This window comes from Bombus huntii, chromosome 14 (assembly GCF_024542735.1).
Source record: "Bombus huntii isolate Logan2020A chromosome 14, iyBomHunt1.1, whole genome shotgun sequence".
Lineage (NCBI taxonomy): Eukaryota > Metazoa > Arthropoda > Insecta > Hymenoptera > Apidae > Bombus > Bombus huntii.
The window spans coordinates 1,854,100-1,875,023 of NC_066251.1; the positions used below are offsets into that span (position 1 = coordinate 1,854,100).

Consider the following 20,924-nt stretch of genomic DNA (forward strand, 5'->3'; position numbering starts at 1 on the left):
ATTTAAGATGCGTTCAAAGAGATTCATAAGCTTCTTTAAATTTAGATCTATTAGTCTGTCACGACATAAACAATGGATGATATCCTGGGAAAATTAAAGTAAAATTTGTACGATATTGTGTTGCTTTGTGAAAAACACGTAAAGATCAATAATGTCATGGAAAAATTTGCATAAATATTCACCGTCTACTGATTAACGTAAAAAGTTGTATTCCTCGTATAAAACGCGGGTTATTAAAATATTAATCCTGACGAGAAGCATAAACGATTACAAATGTACGATATATCATTACGGTACTTTTTATAACGGATCATTCCAAGTCATTATCCTGGAGGAAATAGAAGCGAAGATGAGTATAATTAGAGAAAAAAATGGAATTGTTGATACGCATGAAGAATGTACAAGTATTAATTACCTTCTCTCCGTAATCACCTTCAACTGCAACCGTAGATACGTATTTCCAACCGAGTTGATGAATGATTTCCACCATGGCTTGAGCTTGAAAATTATCTGGCGGCACTACCCTACTAAAATATTCGAAGCGACTTTTATCCGACAGTTCTGTGCTCGTTGATGCGTAGCTTATCTGTGGTATCTGAAACCGGTGTAATAATCATCTCTCTTTCCACGTTTCAACAAATTTTTTACGATATTAACGAACGAGTGTTACTACGTTTTGTAATAGAGGTATTTAAAACGTTAATAAAATCCATATCTTTTGACATGGAACAAGCGAATAATCGAAATATATGAAAAGTTTGAACTTCCACATAAATGAAATTGAATATACAATTTTAGAAGGACATAGAAAATATATATTATCCTTTTCTCGAAGTTTGAACAGAAGAACTTTAAACAGTTTTCAACGTTGATAAGAAATGGTAGAAAGTTCGAAACGAGTAGTTTCTAATTTTTTCCACTGAATTGCTTCAAGAGCTATTAATTAACTTACTGGGTTCGCGTCAGCACTCGAAATAGAAGAACAAGAAACAAAACCGCGAACAACGCGCTGGATTTAAACGATCTAGCCTGACAAACAACGCTTAATTGAATTAACGCTCGGCAAATTGCGCTACAAAACTCGGCGTGTTTGATACTTTTTCTATAGCTGCGCATTTTGTTTGCGAGTTTTCAATGAAAACAGTAATCTGTTCGGTGATGCGTTACGAATGACGAAAATTCAAGATTACAACATTGTTACGCTATTTGTACAGAACATTTTTAACTGTTTATACTCTGACAGTGTTTCATAGTATCGCTCGGATTAAAATATTGCCAGAAACGAAATACTCTTGGCCCTCGACTAAGATTTATACGTATCATTTCTTTTAAGATCTCCGAGGTGCTATAAAGCTCAGTGGTACCGGCGCTCAGAGACACCATATTTAATTACAGGATGAGGAAGTACAGTAGCGGTGTCGTTTTTGTTCCTGCCAATTCATTTCGTTCGTTTTTCTTTCGGCAACTTGTATTCTTGCGCTCTTGATTAATCACTCTTATAATTGTTTTTCACAGGATAACGATGATTTCATACGTTCCATCTTTTCATATACATCCGCCCTTTACAGTTATTTCGCCGATAATTTCAGTATCACGGGATAAATCAAAGCATGCGATATATTCGGAACAAGGGACGTCGAGAAATGATTGAACAGTTTGCAAACTGAGGGTCCATCCTTAAGATTCTGAAATTTCCATTGGAAACATTTTTTCACGCAGCTTTGAAGTTGGAATCTTTTGATATGTATGATTTTATATGATGTAAATGCGTTCAAAACCGTGCAGGTGGAAGAAGCATGCGGAGTATGTGGGCGGACGGGTTGAACGGTATTAAAACGAATGGAAAAATGCAAAACGGATTTCACTGATTTATTCGAACATTTCTCTGTAAGCCTATATATGTAGTTGAATATCTGACTATAGTCTTGCACGTAATCGTTTAGCTTCGATCAGTCGAGGGAACAGCTATCGAAAGACAATAAATGATTTTGAACATTTGAATTTTACATATTTCTGGATAAAAAGTGGTAACGTGAAACGATGAAAAATCTGTCCGCTATTTTAACATATCTTTCCTACACCGATAGTAAACGTACGAATTTTTCACTTCGATGAGAATGATTTTTAACTACTGACCTTGAATAATCGCAGAATATTGGCTACCATAATGGAGACTACGCTAAACGAAGCTCCTATAACACCCGTGACAGGTTTATGGGGCACATACATCGGTGGTTTGTCATTTTCACATTTGTATTCCGATATATCCTGAAAACGAATAAAAGAGAAATCACGCGTGTTTGTATCGTGTCTATTCTACTCGTCGATCAGATTTGCTTATATCGATGCTTTGAATTAAAAACTGATATCGCATATATACGCATGTATATGTATATATTGTATAAATGGAAATCATTGAACGAACAGATTGTATCGAGTAGTTTATCGTTAATATCAGAATCGGTAGCCTATTGCACTTTGTACAAAAGAACTTCATTGGTTAATGTGAATGTTGATTTTGTATGCATAAAAATATCCATTCGAATTTTTGTTAAATCAAGTTGGCCATTTTGCGTCTTTTATTTCCACTAATTTCTCTTTTACAATTTTACATTCATTCTACTTGTTCTACCGAAAAATATTGTGGAAATATACTACAACCATCTATTTTGCTTAACTAAGTCACTAAAATAAAAGCATAATTTTCAAACAAGGTTTCGCTTCGTAGTTGCATAGATTTTTCAAAACAGATATAGAGATATTTTCAGAAAAACACGTACAAAATGTTCGCAGCGTGATTGAAAAACCAGTGATGTTTCATGCACAAACAAATCGCAAATACGTGTATGAAATCAAATTTTATCATACCTAGTTTTATACGAGGAGCTGAATGTTGGGAGTATATTAAATATACATACGTGCGATTCGCTAGAAGGCATGTATCGTTGCGTTTGTAAATGTAAATTTAATGAAATTCTCATTTTAATTTTTAATTTCCATAAAGTCTAATTACTAATCGTTGTTGCAACCGGAGCAGAAAATATGACGCCCAAGTAATTTAAAGCTTATTTCTAAGGTAGAGATACACAGCTATGAAACATTCAATTGATCCACTATGGTTATTGATTCGTTTACTAGTTTCTTTATCGACAATCTCTATTTAACATAAAATTATTATCTCGTGTTCTAAATAATAATTGATCGTTTATTAACAGATATAAATGTCCGGACGAAATTTATGTAAAATGAGGGATAGGTAATTGGAGCTCAGTTTGTCGTCGAAGAGTTGTTGGTTACGAGTCTGGTCAATGCTAGACTTATGCTACTTATACATAGTAGCAGCGTCCGTCATGCTTGAAACGGACGGGAGATGACAGAGTATCGATTCTAAATTTTCTACTTCGCGTCAGATACCAAAGAAATAGTGGTCTCTGCAAAGGTTATATCTGCATCAGTGCTATCGCCGCATCTAGGTATATAACGCCAAAGCAGGGAGTAGCAGATGCTCTTCCGAATCATTTCCACTTCACTAAGAATACTAAATGACACCGCGTAAAATGTTCTCCACCATTTTCCATGTTGTTTTGCAGAGTAAATTAAAGAAAGATGTAGTCTTCTTCGAAGTTTCGTTGCAACTTAAGCATTTTCCGACATGTAAATCACTGGTACTATGCATGTACATCTCTGTTGAAAAGTTTTGCAATAGTCATCGTATTAGTTTAAAAATAAGAAAATGTAAATAAAAGTTGAGAAAAATACGATTCAGAAATATGATTCAGTTTGAATCATCGTACGACAGAAAATTAATTAATGTATCGCTTAGTTCACTGAAAAATACATGTAATAATAGTAACTTATTACGATAAGTAAGTTGATATGTAAGAGCAGTTGTAATTATATGAAATAATTCTTTGAGAAAAATTAATAGCCTGTAATATGTGTTTTCTTCCTACTACGTTATCATCAATCGATAGTCGATAACTTATTAAAATTCGTTAGAAGAGGTAATTTATTTAAGTAATTTTCAATCAAGTCTATCGATTGATTCTATTGCAAATGAATATTATTTTTAAATACGTAATATCCTATAAAATTTACTATACATGGAGCTTCGAGTGTTAAACGGACCGAAATTGATAAATCTGGTCTATTAATTTCTGGTGTTAGATGGGTAAAGATTAATCTACTGCCTTGAGGGTATACTTAAACTTGATAAGGTAATCTAAGAAGATACCTAATTTTGTATTATTTAAACATATATTTTACATACGCTTACGTTATTTTAAATATTTATCGAACAACTATGATTTTATTTTTTCTATCTTTCGTACCTTAGCTTGGCTTTATGGATAAATTGGTTGCATCTATTTAGAATTTACTTTTTTACTAAAAAGAAAGCGTACAGACAAAACACAAATATGTAATTCGTTATTATTCGTATTTTTTCAATTGGATATTTTTTAAAACATTTGCTTAGAAGTGGAAAGATTTCCTATCGTAAATCCTACAGAAGAATACTCGAGGTACTGCATCGTACAGAATTCAGATCTATCTGACATAATCATGGTTTCAACAAGTAGAAAATATGAATGAAAATGGTGAGTTCACATATTCTGAAGACAAATCTGGCGATAAAGTCGCGCATAAAATGATTTCTCAAAAGGGAATATGCAATCGTGTAGGAAGAAGATTTGTAAGGAACATTACAGTTATTTTAACAGAGAGAAGAGTAAAAGGAAGAAATCTTCGAATAAAACTGTGTCTTACTAATTTGTTATGTTAAACGATATCTATCACGCGAAAGACGACGCATGAGTTGTCAAGTTAAGTAATGGTATTGCAGTGCTAAAGATTAGATACGTCTCTCCTACAAATGTAAAATTTATGAGCTTAAAATGTCTTAATACTGTACATGTACTTACTTGATTCATGTAAGATCTGACGAATTCCATACTCTGATCAAGTGCATATGTATCACTGCTGCAGGAGTCGAGAATAAGCGCGCCTAACGTGGTGTTTGGCAATAACTCATCGTCTGAATTTATTTCATCGAGAACGTACAACATAGCCTCCAAACGTTGCATTCCTTTTTCTTCTTTCACTGCTCCGCATGGTGATTGACCGATGGAACCTGCCACCTATGAATAAAAATATGATTATGAATAAAATCCATGAAAAATATGATTGATTTCCAGTATATACTCGATATATCGTGTTCCCTTACACTTACTTTTTAAAGATAAATTTAACAAAAGCTGCTTATTGAATTGTATGCTACCGTATATCAAAAATATACAAGTCATACATCGCTTACATAAATAGATTTAAAAAATGTACACTCATGTGAAAACATATCATAGAGTTGGAAATAATTCCGTTTCTACCTTTGCATTTTTGTGCATGTAAGTAGCGAATTATTAACGAGTTGAAAAATTCTTATGAAATCTTCGAATTTGTTTGTTTTTTCCCAGATTTATCCCGGCACATTTTTTTACTAATTTATTAATTACACGTTTATTTATTTTGGCCTGGTTCGTTTGATAATATTCATTAGTAAACAAGGGTTTATTGATTTTACAGCGCTTGGCAATGTTTTTATCCAAGTGCTATAAATGCTCGAACCAGTTGTAGTCGGGATTTTGTGCTTACAGCGACGATAATTCTTTCCGTCGAAAAATTTCCTTGTAATTTTACGTTTATGCGTGAGATAATTGTTTCGTTAGAAAATAAATGGATCCCAATGGTTCATTATTTTTTCTCAGCGGACTGTTGTACATTTTTTCGTAGTAATTTTTTCATATCTCTGCCCGTGTTAATATGTCTTCTATAAATTGTAAATCGTCTGCCGTAATTAACGAAATGCAGCCAGGTATTAGCACAGATCCACTTGAGTGTTTAACGGTCGCACTAATCACGATGATCTAAAAATCTCTGCCCATGTTTTTCATTGGCTAAAAATTTACGAATTTTGTAGAATAAAAAGAGTGTGAATGACATTTTTGGAAAAATTGTTCTTTCCCGTGGAAAACATTTACGAAAAATTTAAAGAAGCAAAAATGTACAAAATGCACTTATGTGGAAAGATATATAGAACTAATTGTTGGATTTGTTTAATTCCTACCGTGTACTCTAAATATCTTTAGTCGCTGAATCTGTTTAATCGTCCTTCTCAGAATCACTTGGTTTGCTATAAATGACTGTCCTTTTAGTGCTCATTGTCATGCCTGGTGATATCCTATCTCTTTTACTCGCATACAAATTTATATCTCTTGGGTAAAAAGACGGAATTTAGGTTTCAATTATGTACAAGAGATTAAACAATTTTTTACCACCTCTTTGCTTTCGTATCATGCGATCCTATCGCACCATAATTCTCCGTGGGCGTGATCTTAGACGGTTTTCTGCAGTTCCATTTCGTTTCAGATGATTTACTATGTTCGGAAAGCTTCCTGCGAAGATATTAAAATCTGACGCGATTTTTCCAAGCGTGTCTTCTTTTATCCGCCTATTAAATATACCTAAGTGATCTTTTATGTAGGCATAACTTCACAAACTTTCCACTCTTTAAATTCACAGTTCCCTTTAAATGCGAAAGTATAGATTTGAGAATCGGCGCTGTAAAATCAAGCAAATGTTCGAGCGATTCTTATTCTATTTATTTTATCGTATGTGCTTTCTCTGACGGCAAGACGGAAAATAAGAAAAATAAAATACTAAAATTACTCGGCAGAAAACTGTCGCCCTTGGTATCATTTATGCAGCAATCGAGTCAACTCGAGCACCTATCTTCCACATAATACAAGGTGTTCCATGTTTTGGAAACTTTACCAGTATGTAAAGCTTCATTAAGTAGTTATAATAAAAATACGAAATACAGAAAGAATAATATAAATTTTGGTGACACGTTATCAAGGGAAACGAATCTTTCTTAAAAATTATAAAATTCAATCTATGATTTCAGGGAAAGAAAACAAGTTAAGAAGAAAGAAAAAAAGAGGAATATATCAAAGGAATATGGATACGTGTGGTGAATTGATACAAAGAGATAATTGATTCATTAAGATGAATTGGAATCAAAATGAACTTAAAGTATTAAAATTAATAAAGTATCAAAATTCATATCTTGAAATGAAATATACCAATTTACCATAACTTTTTAATGAAGTTTCAAACGATCTATATTTATATAACGTTTTTGTCTCAGTTATACTCATAGAATATCCAAAAAAAGTTTGGCCTCGGAAAGCTTAGAGCACCACGTATACTCTAACACCTGCACGCTTCTTCTGTTTCTATTTCATTCTGCCTTTAATCCCATTCAAGTAAACTACGCAGACATTTTCAGGACACATTCGATCAGGTTGTTGTCTTACGGACTAAGGATACATAAGAACCTGAATCAGAGTACTACGCTACTAGCTCTGGATATATGTCATGGCGTAATTCCAATTGTTAACGTGTGTGTACATTGTACATCGTAAACAATTAGCTGCATCTAAAAGAGAATGTGCTTGATGAACCCTATAAACTAGCAAAGTTTCGTAAAACATTGAGCGAGACAGTTGGACAGTTTTCCTCGTTACTTTGGATAACACAAAAGCTGTTACAACTCGTTCATACTTACAAAGTGGAAGAATTACAGTCGCATATTCTCTTCTGTTATAATAACGTTGGAATAATTTGTTACTTGATATCAAAGAGAATATAAAATGTACTCCGTATCTCGCTAATCTTACAGACGTTTCTTCATAAGTACAATATAAAGTTCGTTATTTATGCGTTCATACAGCGTTAATAAATTCGTTGAAAATCTTTTTAAACTGCAAAACTATCAGAATCTTCGCATAATTTTTAACATTTACAGTATTTCATTAATTATTCCAACAAATGGATTGTAAATAGAAAAAGAAATTCTTTCAAACGTCACTCTGAACGCATCTAATGTTACGAAGTTTCTCTTTGGGATCTGATGTTTGTTATCTTGCGATAAGTTCCATTTTCTTGCACAAATACGTTTGTCTATCAAGGAAAAACTGACCCTAGAAGATCGAATCGTCTATCTGACCTATTTTTAGTACGCGAAGAAAACTTAAATGCGCGCCTGTCGTGATTTATGTAGTAAGTACGTACATGTTTCTTTCTCTTGATATTGGGTCAGTCCATAAGTTCGTGCGCATTTCTGTACATTTGTGAAAAACACGTGATCCGTAAAAATCGCCTTACGAAGATGGAACTCAAAAGCCACCGTCAAGATGACAGAGAATTATACGTATAAACATATTACAGATTGAAGACAAGCTTAACATCACATTTTCAATTATTCTGTTAGATTATAGTAATACGAATTTTGTGAACTAAATTGTTAAACGATTAATAAATTGTTATTGTAGTTATTATAAACAGTTGCTTCTACTTTGTATAGTATACATAAAGTAATAATACAAAAATATATATATTCGTCCTTTTTTCATAACAAATACTATACATCGTTTTAAAAGTTACATCTCAGCTATTACTTCGATAAAAATGTATGGTGATCGACGATGATCCAGCGTTTTTGTTTTTTTTTTAATATGACAATTTCGTCAAATTACTCTTCTCTATGTATTATTAAAAGACAACGAATTGTAGGCATTGTATGACATTTATCTATGAAAGGAAAGCCCTAAGTTACTAATGCTATAATAATATCTGTCGTATTAGCGTCAAATAAGAATCGTATAAAATGGAACAACCGGTAACATTTCGTGACTCGGTGCATTCACTTAAAGATTAAGTTAGGGAAGAAAAATGCATTTCACGTTCAACTCTCTGGAGCTTCTCTGAAACATGCCAGTTCTACCGATACGTTAGAAGCGAAAAAAGAAACAGAGTCCAATATTTCCGACTACATAAAAGGACCACGTGGAATAAAACGTTTCATCGATCAACATTATATGGCAAAGAGCACATTGTCTTGTCTCGTTAATTAATACCTTTTGCCAATTGTAGAGTAATTAAAGTAACTTTTGTTACGTGATATAGTGTGAGAGTGTATTAATATTAATTAAAATAACGCGATAATTAAAAGAGCACGAAATCTTTATCGAGATATTGTTGAATTTTTTAGCCGTTGTGACTTCGCGAAGAATAATCATACAATATGCGATCCGTGTGAATAAATTTTGGAAGCAATAAAACGGCGAAACAAATTTTAAATTAGCTCCTGACGGATCGTTATAAAGATCAGACTTTGACATTTATGTTCGTAATGATTTGGGTGGAGAAAAGGAATGTCCTGGCTCTACAGAGTAGCTTGACTCTGTAAAATTTTCGTGAGAAAAACCACCTTGACTTTCGTGTCGCTTGCTAGCGTGAAAGCATCTTCGAAGGAAATCAACTTATGGAGGTGAAAGTAGATACTTGCTCCTTTAAAACGTATCCAGGCGAATTATTGTATGATTTTTCTTCGCCAAGTTCTAGCAGTTCGACAATTTTTCGATCAAAAATACCACGACCCATTACCTTCTAGGTCCGATGTCACAATTTTACAGAAATTTATAAGAAACGAATGTTGTGAATTATATAATAATTCATTCATAAAATAATATGAAAGGAAACGGTTGAAAAAGTTGATCGTTTACAACGTAGCATCTAAATGAATATCCCTCGCACTTCTTTTCTCCTTCTATTAATATTCAGCGCCATGCATTTTGAGTTTAAAAAACGTTAAAAAATTTGTTTCACGGAATACATATTCCTTTTCAATAATATCGTGCGCTGTTTCCTGTTCACTGAAACTTTTCAGCATTCGTGTTTCATTTGACACGACTCTCTTCTAAAAATTCTCAATTTTCCTCTGCAGAGATAATGCTGATTTCGATAATTAATAATGTAGTAATGTGTATTGTAAATGCGGCGAAGCTTTCACGTGTCCTGCGTAGCACTACGATAAGGCAAAACCCGTATTATTTTAGTGTTAATAATACAACAACAACATATATATATAATTAAATTAATGGAACAAAGTAAAATGAATGCAATATGTGAGTATAGTAACAGAATTTGCTTGGACATTATTTTATAAGAAAAGAACCTATACATTCTGCATACATACGTAACTGTTTTACACGAAAATTCAGAGAAGCGATGTACGTATGATCTATTTTCACATTTATTCTTCTCTCTGTTTTAATGGAATGGAGAATTTTTCAAATGGGATGTTTAAATATTGAAACTAATAATTTATGTACGTCGATGCAAACGATGAAAATGTAGAAGCTATATAGTTCGATATTGGAATATAAAAACAAGGGTGTTTAAATTTCCAATAGAGATAATCCCCTTTGATGGGAGGAAATTTTTATTTCGTAGTAGAAAGTTAGCAGTTCGTGTGTATAATACTTCAACCACTGTGTATTCAAAGTATCGAAGGTATCTTACACGCGAATAGACAATGCAAATTAAAGTAAAATAGATAAAACGTAAAAATTTATAAGGTTTGTTCATTTTAATGACTCCATTGTGTAAAAGAATTTATCAATACTGCCATCTTATAACTTGCAACTTGCAAAAGTTCGCTAATAATACTCTTTATTTCCGAAATATTCGTTTCGGAAGTGAAACTGTTACGTAATTTCTGAAGTTAGTCGAAGTTGGTAAGTGGCTTAATTCCTTTTCACCGAACTTAGTAATGAAATTTGGTGACACAATGAAGCTTCGAATACCGTAGAATTTTACATTCATACGCCAATTTCAGACCATTTGTTATCTATAGAAAATACAATAGAATTATACATACTTGTTCGTGCATAGGAAAGATTCCTCCGAGAATTACATCACCATTGATACGTATAAGCTTCGAACCATCCTCGTCGCGTCCCTTTCGGATGTGGCACTCGCTTATTATGATAAAATATAACATCCATGTTAAAATCTTGCCCACGCTCATCTTGTACGCGGCAGCTCCGATTCTTTCCTAGTATCTGCAACGTGAAATTGAAAAATTACTTTCTTCCATTGTAAATAATTAATTTCTGCGCAATTTAACGCAACACGCTCATACAAATTTGTTTACTTCGTTTTCGTGCATAGACTGCTATCCAAAGGTTTGATAAAAGCTGGACTTACATACATAATAAATAAATATTATATAATATTTGATAAATAGTAAAATAATCTCTTTGCGACTCTACGAAATCCAAAATTGGCGAATTGGTCTTTCTGGTCCTTCGAGTTTTATAGGCTACTATGGAATACTCGGTTTAGGAATTAGGATGCGACACAAGTACAAAATGACTAGATGTTCGGACTGTACTCATTCGTTGTAGTATCTTTGTAGAGTCATTCTGGGATAGTAGCTAGTATATACAATGTAGAATTCGTGGGGTTGTTGTTCCTGCGAGCTATGAGGATGTTTGAAAGCAGTTAGACCCCAGGTGTTCAGGCGTTTAATGGGACCGTTAATTGTTACGACGCGTCTCCAGGTTTATAATACTTTGATCCTCAGGAGTTTAGAATTGCGTTTGTTACTAAATTCACAGTAATACGTGACTTCTACATTTTCACTCTCGTTACAAAATTAATATTGTTTGCCACAGTTATCTGCTCAATGGACTGGTTCCATCGCGTGCAATAAAATGAACGAAACTGCAATAAAAAGAATATTTTGATTAAACCTTTTTAAAACTTGATAGAATATATTATTAAAAATTGGTACTTCGAATACTCTTAGGATCAAGCAGATAAAGAAAATTGTTCCGGACAGAGACTATCCGTTATTGCCATATATAATTACAACAATTTCACGGTAATTGGATTCTCTGTTTTGTTAATGACACGCTATTCGTTTTGTATAATTCGCACACGTATTGGGAAAGGTTCGCAAGATCTCGATATTGGTTAATCCGTGATTGAAAACAGAAGAGGATTAATTAGAAATTTCAAGTCGAATTAAAAAAAAAGATAAATTTCTTTCTTTCTTTCGGCTATTTCGTTCAGACTCGTTCAGTTCATTCCCTCGATTAAATTAGTAACATTTACAAGGAACAGCCGGTCCCTGCAGAAGACCTGCAAGTTCGACTGCGTTGACGGGAAGCAACGCTCGGATACTTTCGAAACAGTCAGCTTCTAAAAGTTATGTAAACTCAGTTTTGCCAAGTATTTTGGGATTGCTGCTTCAAGCATAACGCCGCGTTATGAGATGTAGCGAAGTTCAACAGCCTCGTAACCCTAACAAACATTGTATTAAATACCACAAGATTGCACAGTTAGTTGTACAAGAGGACGCATTTGCAAAAGACAGTAGCTAAATTGAAGGGGAACGAGATGATCCAAACATATGGTGGGACTAAGAATTCGCGTGGATAACGAATGGTTGAGAACCAAACGAATATTTATGTTGGAACGCTAGTTACAAGAAGCAAGAGCGATTCAGAGAATGCATGGCGAGACTTAGCGTGCATGGCATGCATAATGCTTTGTTGTGCGTATGAGATCTTTGAAAGTACAAACTGATTGAGAAAGTCAACCGTGAATTTTCAGAGAGTCGACCAGAGCCAGAATTAACCCGTAATTAGGAAACTTTCTAATACGCGCACGAATACCTGTCATTATTGAGAACTCCGCGTATCGGAAAATGGCATGATATTAGGTTTTCACTTCGAAGGAACACGAATATTAATAATTACAGCCTCGTCGTCGCCCGTTCAATACCAGTTGCTGTGTTGTAATCTCGCTCGTAGATTCGACCACCTCAACACGTGGCCCCTTGATTGATGTAGATGCACATTGCTAAGGTACTGTTAATCACGGGAAATTACCTATCATAAATTACCAACTGACTGATAACCCACACTCTCATTCAGGATGGTACAGCGACAAGAAACATTACCTAAGTATGACGCGCGAATTTTCACGAAACTTTGTACATAACTTTTTTTACCGATAATTTTCTATATTTAGAGGAACTGGCTTAGAGAATGTTTGCAGAAATTTAGAGAATGAAAGCCCGCAAAGAGACAGAAAATATATTTTCTTAGAATATTTTGGAAACTATCAGAGATAAAAGCAATTCTATTAAAAAAAAGAAAAAAAATGGAATTGTTGCAGTTTTGAGTACACTGATCGATACAATTTTCCACCCTCTATAAGTTATTCGTTAATTAATACATTGCTATTATTTATTATATTTATGTTATAACACTTCAAACTTGTGAAATTAATGCCGTTAAAAATCGATAATGAAATAATCAAAGAAAAAAACATATAAAAATTACGAACTAATTTAGTAGTTATTTCGATGTTAAATCTGCAGTCGCCAACGAAACGTTGACGCAGTGGACACTTCTTTAACGTCACACGGTTTCCGTGATATGAGAGATATCCGAAGGGCATGCGAGTTCTCGCTTGGATAATGCTCGCTTAAAATAAAATTATATTAAATAAAATTGTACAAATTATACATTGTAACGAGTAAATTATTAGATAAAATATTTTCTTTCATAAATCATACGATCTCTCTTTCAACGAATTACATGTACAGTTCCGCTCTCTTGTCACATTTTGAATAATCTCTTTTCGTTAATTTTTTCAAGTGAGATACGTTTTATAAAATAAGAATGCATTCAATCTCTGCTGCTTTACTACTACTACAAAATATCGTAATAAAACGTCGGGACAAAACGTTTCACGTTAAAAAGTGTAAATTAAAGATTGTACCATACATTATTTATTAAAACATTAAAGTAGGACATATTTGGAGAGTTACAGCAAAATAATAAAAAGTAAATGCGAAATGTATTTCAATAATAAAACATTGTGTTTTGTATATAGAAGTATTTTACCATAACTACAAAATAAGATGTCTCGTGAAAATAGTGTAGTCTCGTGAATATATTTGCCATGTAATTTTTCCTTTAATAATACCCCTCACAGATTCGATTATTTGATAATTGTTTATTCTTGCCTTTATCAACTCTCAACATACACACAACATGCACATCGACAACCAGAATAAATTACTAGCAACTCAACGGCAGACTATTAAATGGTAATCTATATATGGTGTATGATTTATGAATTTGAATCAATAATTCTCGGTTCCGCGTTGCAGAGACACGTCGCATCATCATCGATTGCATGCAACTTGGTATCAGTTATAGCGGCATATAATACTCTCAATTCCATTTCATTCCATTATGCTATTTTCTCGCGTAATAATATCCTCGAGTTGCAATTACGTTATTTTCGCTCTGCGTACGCATTTTCCACCGCATAGTCCAAGAACTGATCGAAAAATAATTTCACAATTTTCTAGCATTCGAAAGTTGAAGAGAGCTTGTCGATCGAACGATCTGATCGAAGTGCAAGGCATTTAATCATTTCGAGAACTGACGCTGAGAAACTCGTTGAAAGATCGAATATTCTTCGATGCGAAATAAAAATTCTTCCAACATCTACGGTAGCTTTTAAAGAAGAAGCGACAAAATTAATCGAACCGTTCCTTCGGATATCCTTCACGCTGAATTTCCCAGGAATTTCAGTAGATCGTGAACTATACAAACAGACAGGCGACCACCGACTGCCACGAGAAACTTTTGCACACCGCAAGAACGTTCCTTAACATTCTGATATTCGAAGACGCGGTTAATAATCGCCGATAATAATCGTATAAGAAATATGTATGAACGTGAGCTAAGACTTGTTGTACGGCGGCTCTTACTATGCGGCCTGTGATCTAAAAACAGAGAATACAGATTTTGCAGCCCTCTACATAGCCGTACACTCTGAATAAGAACAATCATATCGGGGAACTTCATCCTGATTGTCACATCACCGTGGAAAAAGGAATTTCGTGTGAATGTTTATGGCGAGTAACTGAATTTCGAGCGGTCGTGCTTTGCTCTGAAACGCTTGAAAGCAAAGTGTGAAAGAAGAGTACATGGCAGCCCAAGCTTTTGAGTGGACACGATGGTACGTACATAGATGTGTCCTGGGAATATCTGCGTAGTTTGCCTGGACTGAGTGAAAAAGAGTGTAAAATGAAGAAGAGGAAAATGTGTTGGGATTGCTGCATGTTGTGTGAAAGAGTTTAGTTCCTCGGGTGGTGCCGAGAGTGAGAGTTTTGTGTCGCTGAGTGATTTTGTTTCCTGTCTTTCGTACGATCAAATTGTAGTTTAATTGAGAGTAATAACAATTAGTTAGAACCGCATCATTAAACAGATTGTATATTTGAACGATACAGTTTGAATGGGTTTCATTAACGTGGCTAGTGAACGAAAATTCGGCCAGACTGCCGTTTCATTTTTCACTTGTTTCATCTATCGACACGTCTATTGATTTCGGCTGGCAGTGGAGCAAAGGAAAGGCATCTGTCGAAATGCAAATAATCCACGTAAAGGAAATGTCAATAATGTTACCGTCATAGAGCTAGGATTGTATCGACGAAAGGAGAATTGAAAACTGTGAAAATAGTTGGTTTTGAAATTGTTCGATAAGTTCAAGGTTACGTTAAAAATCGTTTGGCAAGAACAATGGCAAAGCAAAATTGAAGAAAGTAAAATTAATAAGTAGATTACGAATTTTTACGCATTTCTGTAAAATTTTAATGCGTAGAAAATATGTATAAAAATATGTATATGTATATGTATAAAAAACATATGAAATACTCAAAGTATAATATTCGTTATGATTTCTGTACTGTAGTAGGTATAATTAAGCGTTAATTCCTTGTTTCTATCTGCCTCTGCAAAATTATTATAACGCGTAGAAAGATTATGCAATGTGAAAATGTTGGAAGCCCTAAATCAAAGATAAACATTTAGGATTACTTTATGGATCGTGCTTATACATATATCTTACATGCTTGAATACCTAATTTGTTCAAACCATCCATCACTATCTATCTATTCAGTATATCCTGAATTTTGGAATTTTCCAAACAAAATCTATATTTGGTACCGGTTATTTAACTAACATCGAACGTAATATTCAAGATATCAAAGATCAATATTTTATAAAATATTTGTCTCGGTATTGTAGCAAATATGAACAATAAATTTTTAAACTGTATAAAAGTTGGAATAAACTAGCACGTGTGTTTCATATTTTCTTTTAATAAGTCAGATGAGGCGAGAAACGCTTTAGAAGAGAAATACAGTGGCGTTTCCTTCCTTTTTCGTTATTTTTCATCTCATTCGGTTCGTTGAGAGGCGAAGATCACGGTATCATATATGCCGAGAGAAGATCGCTATACTCTCATTTTCCTAAATAGGACTTTTATTAAATTTCTTTTCCTACGTTGCCACTTACCATAATTTCAGTCAATTTCGATAGAAAAGGAATTTTGTCGCATCTTAAGAGTATCCCATAGGAGGAATACGTATAACCAATATTTTTAGATTAAAATGGAAAGCATACAGTTTCCTAGAGGAAGCGAAGTGTAACGCGAGAATAAAAAATGATATTTGCTCTGGTATTTTAAAACAAACCACGGTAAACACGAAATTCTTACTATACAGCATAAAAGACTATGAAACTCGTGAGACTATGAATCGAAACAAATTGCAATTCTTTGCGTGATTGAAAATAGATAAAACGTATATGTAGACAAAATGAGCTACTTTTTTGTCAATGATGTTCACGAATTTATACTTTCTATTTATATAACAACGCGTTAAGAAATTAATTGTCGTGCATTTTAAAAGAATTACAGAATTGCGAATATATGCAGGTACTTTAAATATTTTACAATTTTACAATCGCTTCCTGCACCTTACTCTTTAAACTTTCAAGTTCAAAATTACGTGGAACATCCTGAATGTACGTAAAATATAGGGGAATAACATTTACAAACAGCATATAGCAAATATTAAATTTCAGAGGCGTTTCATTGCGGCAAGTCTGAGAATTATCGTTTAGTTGAAACTTTAAAATCAATTTCGCTCTGCATCGTTAAAAGGTGCTCTGCTTCATAGTTTTTCCAATACAGAAAACGTCCACCCCTCTGACAAACTTTGGGTAACTGCTAACAAGGCTTGTCCTTTAAGTCTCTTTGATCCCATCACTTGAGATTCCAGAAGCAGCCACGGAGCTCTCGTTTTAGACAGTACGTTAATCATTTTCTTTTTCTTTCATATTCCATTTTCATTGTCCTTTCCTTATTCTTAGAAACGATCCCTGTTGTAAGAACGTGATTAGATAATTCTGATTATTAAGCATAACTGAATTATGAATAATTTGGTATATCGGTACTTTTTCGACAGAAATATATTACGTTTTTTAGATGGATGGATGGATGGACGTTTCGTTTGAAACAAGGCAACAAAATTTGTGTTCTAGACACGTAGAAGTTTCAGACTAAACAAAAATTAACTTTAATTCGCAAATCTACATTCGAATGCGCATTTATGGTGGAATCTAAAATATCACGCGAATAAATTCACCTATCGAAAGAAGACAGAATTATTTGAAATTGCGAGGGAAAACTGAGAGGAAATACTACAGATAAAAATATTAATAATACTTCGTTAACCCTATGACAGGCTCAATTGATACTTTGTAATTTTAAATTAAAAATTTGCTGATTTAATAAGGATATTTTTTTGGTATTAGTTAAAATTCTTCTAGATGAACATATTTCAAATAAACGTATATGTATACGAGATTTAATCTAGCTGGGAAATTGTGTAAGTACGTAACTCTACGCGTACTGTTTCCTCACGCTGCACATCCTGCTTTACTTTGTTTCACGGCTTTAAATTCCTTCGTGTACGAATTATTAAAAGTTGAAGGAGAAAAAAACGTTCCGTTTTCTAATTATCTCGCTCGGCTACACTTCATCCATTCGTCTTTACGGGTGTCTTTGTCTGAAATTTAAATAAGTGGGCAAATATGCTGTCCGCTGCAGAAGAATCGCGAAATTTCGAGGGCATCTCCTGCTAATGCTGTCGGCGTCCTGCATGCTCGCCTGTCCATCAAAGTCAGGTGTGCCGTGCGTTCATGTGCCGGTCAACGTTAATTAAGAAGTCCGCTAGTCCAGATATGCATTGTTGTCCACGTATGCCAGTGTTTCTCAACCTTTTTCAAACTACAACTCCATTTCCCTGCAAAATAACGTATGACCGTACTCTGCTAAAAAGACGCTTTTAATAGAAGGAGCGTTCAGACGATCAATATTATTGACGATATTATTGTCAATATTTGAGGTTTTCAACATTATCGTGGCTAGAAGACCCCTAGACGATCAATATATTATTGTCAATACGATGTTGAGAATCTTAAATTCATCTATAATGTTGCGTATTGATCAGAACCATTGGTGGAATATTACGATGAAAGGCTGCTGGAAGTCGTCTTAACGAAGCTTTCTATAAAACTAATTACAACTGTCGGATTGTTGGAAATTTAAGAAAAATTGAGGCACAATGTTGAATAATATCTGCTAGTTTCTTTGATGATACTCTGCTGCCTATAGAATGGCTTGCACGAGCTTCTTTTTGAGAAACTCTTTGTCATCTTCAATAATAGATTCCTTCAAGTAGCTTTAGACCATCCAATTTTTTTCCCACTGGAGGATTTTATAAAAAGTAGAATAAATGATAGTAAGCGTGTGTCATATTCGATATATAAAATGAACGGAATTGAATATCCTAGCAGACATTCAATATTCTTTATCTAGTTGGAAAACGAAACCCTTTTAACTAATCAATTCTGAATTTTTCCTTTTTAGCTAAAAATAGGAGATGTTTTCGTCATAGAATACCAGTATCTTAATAAAAGTGCGATAAATAATTTTATGTTTCCGGAATTTCCGGGACAAGTCGATAATAAAATAACTACGACGATCTCCCAGAAAACATTTTGTTATTTCCTCAAGTTTGGAACGTCACAGGTTGAGAATCTATGACGCGAAGGTTCAGTTTTTTATCTGAAGAAATAAAATTACGATATTTAAAAGATTTTCGTCTACTGAAAACATTATGCCACCGTAAATTTCATTATAATGTAAAGACATTAAAGTTGTAAGAAACAAGAAATGTTTTGTCTGAACTGACTTATACCAAACTGACTGAAAAACTGACTTATACCAATTCTACGAGCAGGTAGAAAATGGTTTACAGGTAGCAAATTAGAAAAGAGGATAGTAATAAAAGCAACAGAAATAAAATTAAAATCTCATGAATGAAACATCAAGGAGATATCGAGACGTGTAGTAAAACATATTTACACGAAGAGGAAATGTGTATACGATGAAATGAAATCTAAGCTGTTCTCCATAAAAGAGGAATGCAATTTTACTGTGTAATAACGCAGCGAACATTAATTGGAACGTGAGCTATGACAGAACAAAATTAGTCTCTTCAAAAAAATTAATCGAAAATGCAACAGAAATTTTTTATCAAAGGGGTCATTTGCAGAGAAATTGATTTTTTAAAAATATCGAACGCATCTATACTTGTCACGTAATGTATGATGTACTTCAGTGAGATTTTTCCCCTCTAATAATATCGATAGTACGTACAATAATAAATTATATAATAAAATGTTTTCGAATAATTGCTTCGTTGAAACCGTGAAATAAAATCTGTAGAATTTTATTTGTTTTATCATCGAATATGCTACTATATATTACGCAAGAATTGTATTATTATCGCTAGCTATTATTATTACTACGTATTTACATACTATGTATACTATTATTTATTATTTAGGAGAATTACTACGATACTGTTGTACCGAGTACTGATAACGTGTTTAAAGACTAAATAATTATTAAAACGATTGTTGCAAAATGTACGTAGAAAATGTTTGCTCTGAAAGCCACCTAGTTTGTTAACTTATTCACTGGCATTCTTTCTCGCACAATGGATATTAGTCAATAGCTAGACAAAGATGCATTGTTCATAACTTCTAGCGTAGCTTAACTTTATGTAGCATGAAAAGTTGGAACAACTGTTTGCCGCAGTTGTTCGACTTTCGTTATGTTTCGAATATAGATAATCGATATGGTATGTTTCAGTAAATGAAAATCGTGCTTACAATTAGATTTCATTATATCTGATTAGATATGCACGTACACAAAGTGATTCTAATAACTGGGCCAAACTATTGGTATCTCTGTTCTAAGCGAAGTTACACAGGAAAATTTTCCTCTGTTTAACTAACTATACCATCCTGTGGCGCGAGTTTTCTCGCAATAACATCCACGCCTGTTACTGCGTGCGATTCCACTTTTATTCTCATATGGAACCACTTTTTACACAATTACTTTTTCTCCATAAATTGATTTTTTTTCACTTGTTTCGCCAGCAACGTTATTGAAAACTCGATGATTATTTCGATATCAATATTTTTCATCCCGCGCAAATACGAAAATATTTCATCGTATTTAAAATAAGTATATCAAGTTGGACAAAAGTTGAGAAAAAGATAATCGAACGATATTGTTTTTGGGCAGTCGTTTTGTGTTCGAGTGTGCATCAATTACATGTTGCAGAGTTTAGCGTAGTTCATAAATGAATTGATGTTATGCAGATGTTGGACAAAATAATGTAAACACCCCTTATACGACATATATACAATATAAATATGCAAATTTGTGCTCTCGCGAAACATATGTAAAAAAGTGGAATCCAAGCAAGCGTTATGTTTTTCCTACTAAATAATATTTTGAATATTGTACTTTTTTTATTCTATATATTTTTGCATATATATCACGCACATACACGTACGTTCTATGCATTTTTACACCTTTTAATTTTTCACGGATAAAAATTCGCAATCTATCAATAACAGCTCTCGATAACTAATTAGTACAGACATGATACATGTTTATTAAAAATATATTTTTCAAATATCCGAAATATAAAATAAATACTTGCCAAGGTTCCTTACACTTTTACTGATTTGATCACGTTATACTTTAATCACTGCGGATACTGACT

The 20,924-nt window shown here is 33.5% G+C and overlaps 1 protein-coding gene and 1 long non-coding RNA gene across 6 annotated transcripts in view; both read right to left on the minus strand.

Moving 5' to 3' along the window:
* The window catches only part of LOC126872926 (uncharacterized), a 171,686-nt gene that overhangs the window by 138,456 nt on the left and 12,306 nt on the right, over nt 1–20,924 (minus strand). The window lies entirely within an intron of this gene.
* The window catches only part of LOC126872903 (metabotropic glutamate receptor 8-like), a 41,150-nt gene that overhangs the window by 7,197 nt on the left and 13,029 nt on the right, over nt 1–20,924 (minus strand). For all 5 annotated transcript variants that reach the window (XR_007692235.1, XR_007692236.1, XM_050633148.1 and 2 more), the window contains exons 2-5: nt 10,781–10,964; nt 4,923–5,138; nt 2,137–2,268; nt 416–595 (exon numbers count right to left, since the gene is read on the minus strand). Coding sequence is in view for 3 of the 5 variants with exons in the window: in XM_050633148.1 (XP_050489105.1) it covers nt 416–595; nt 2,137–2,268; nt 4,923–5,138; nt 10,781–10,930 (678 nt within the window). In the remaining 2 variants the exon portion in view is untranslated. The remainder of the gene's footprint in view (nt 1–415; nt 596–2,136; nt 2,269–4,922; nt 5,139–10,780; nt 10,965–20,924) is intronic.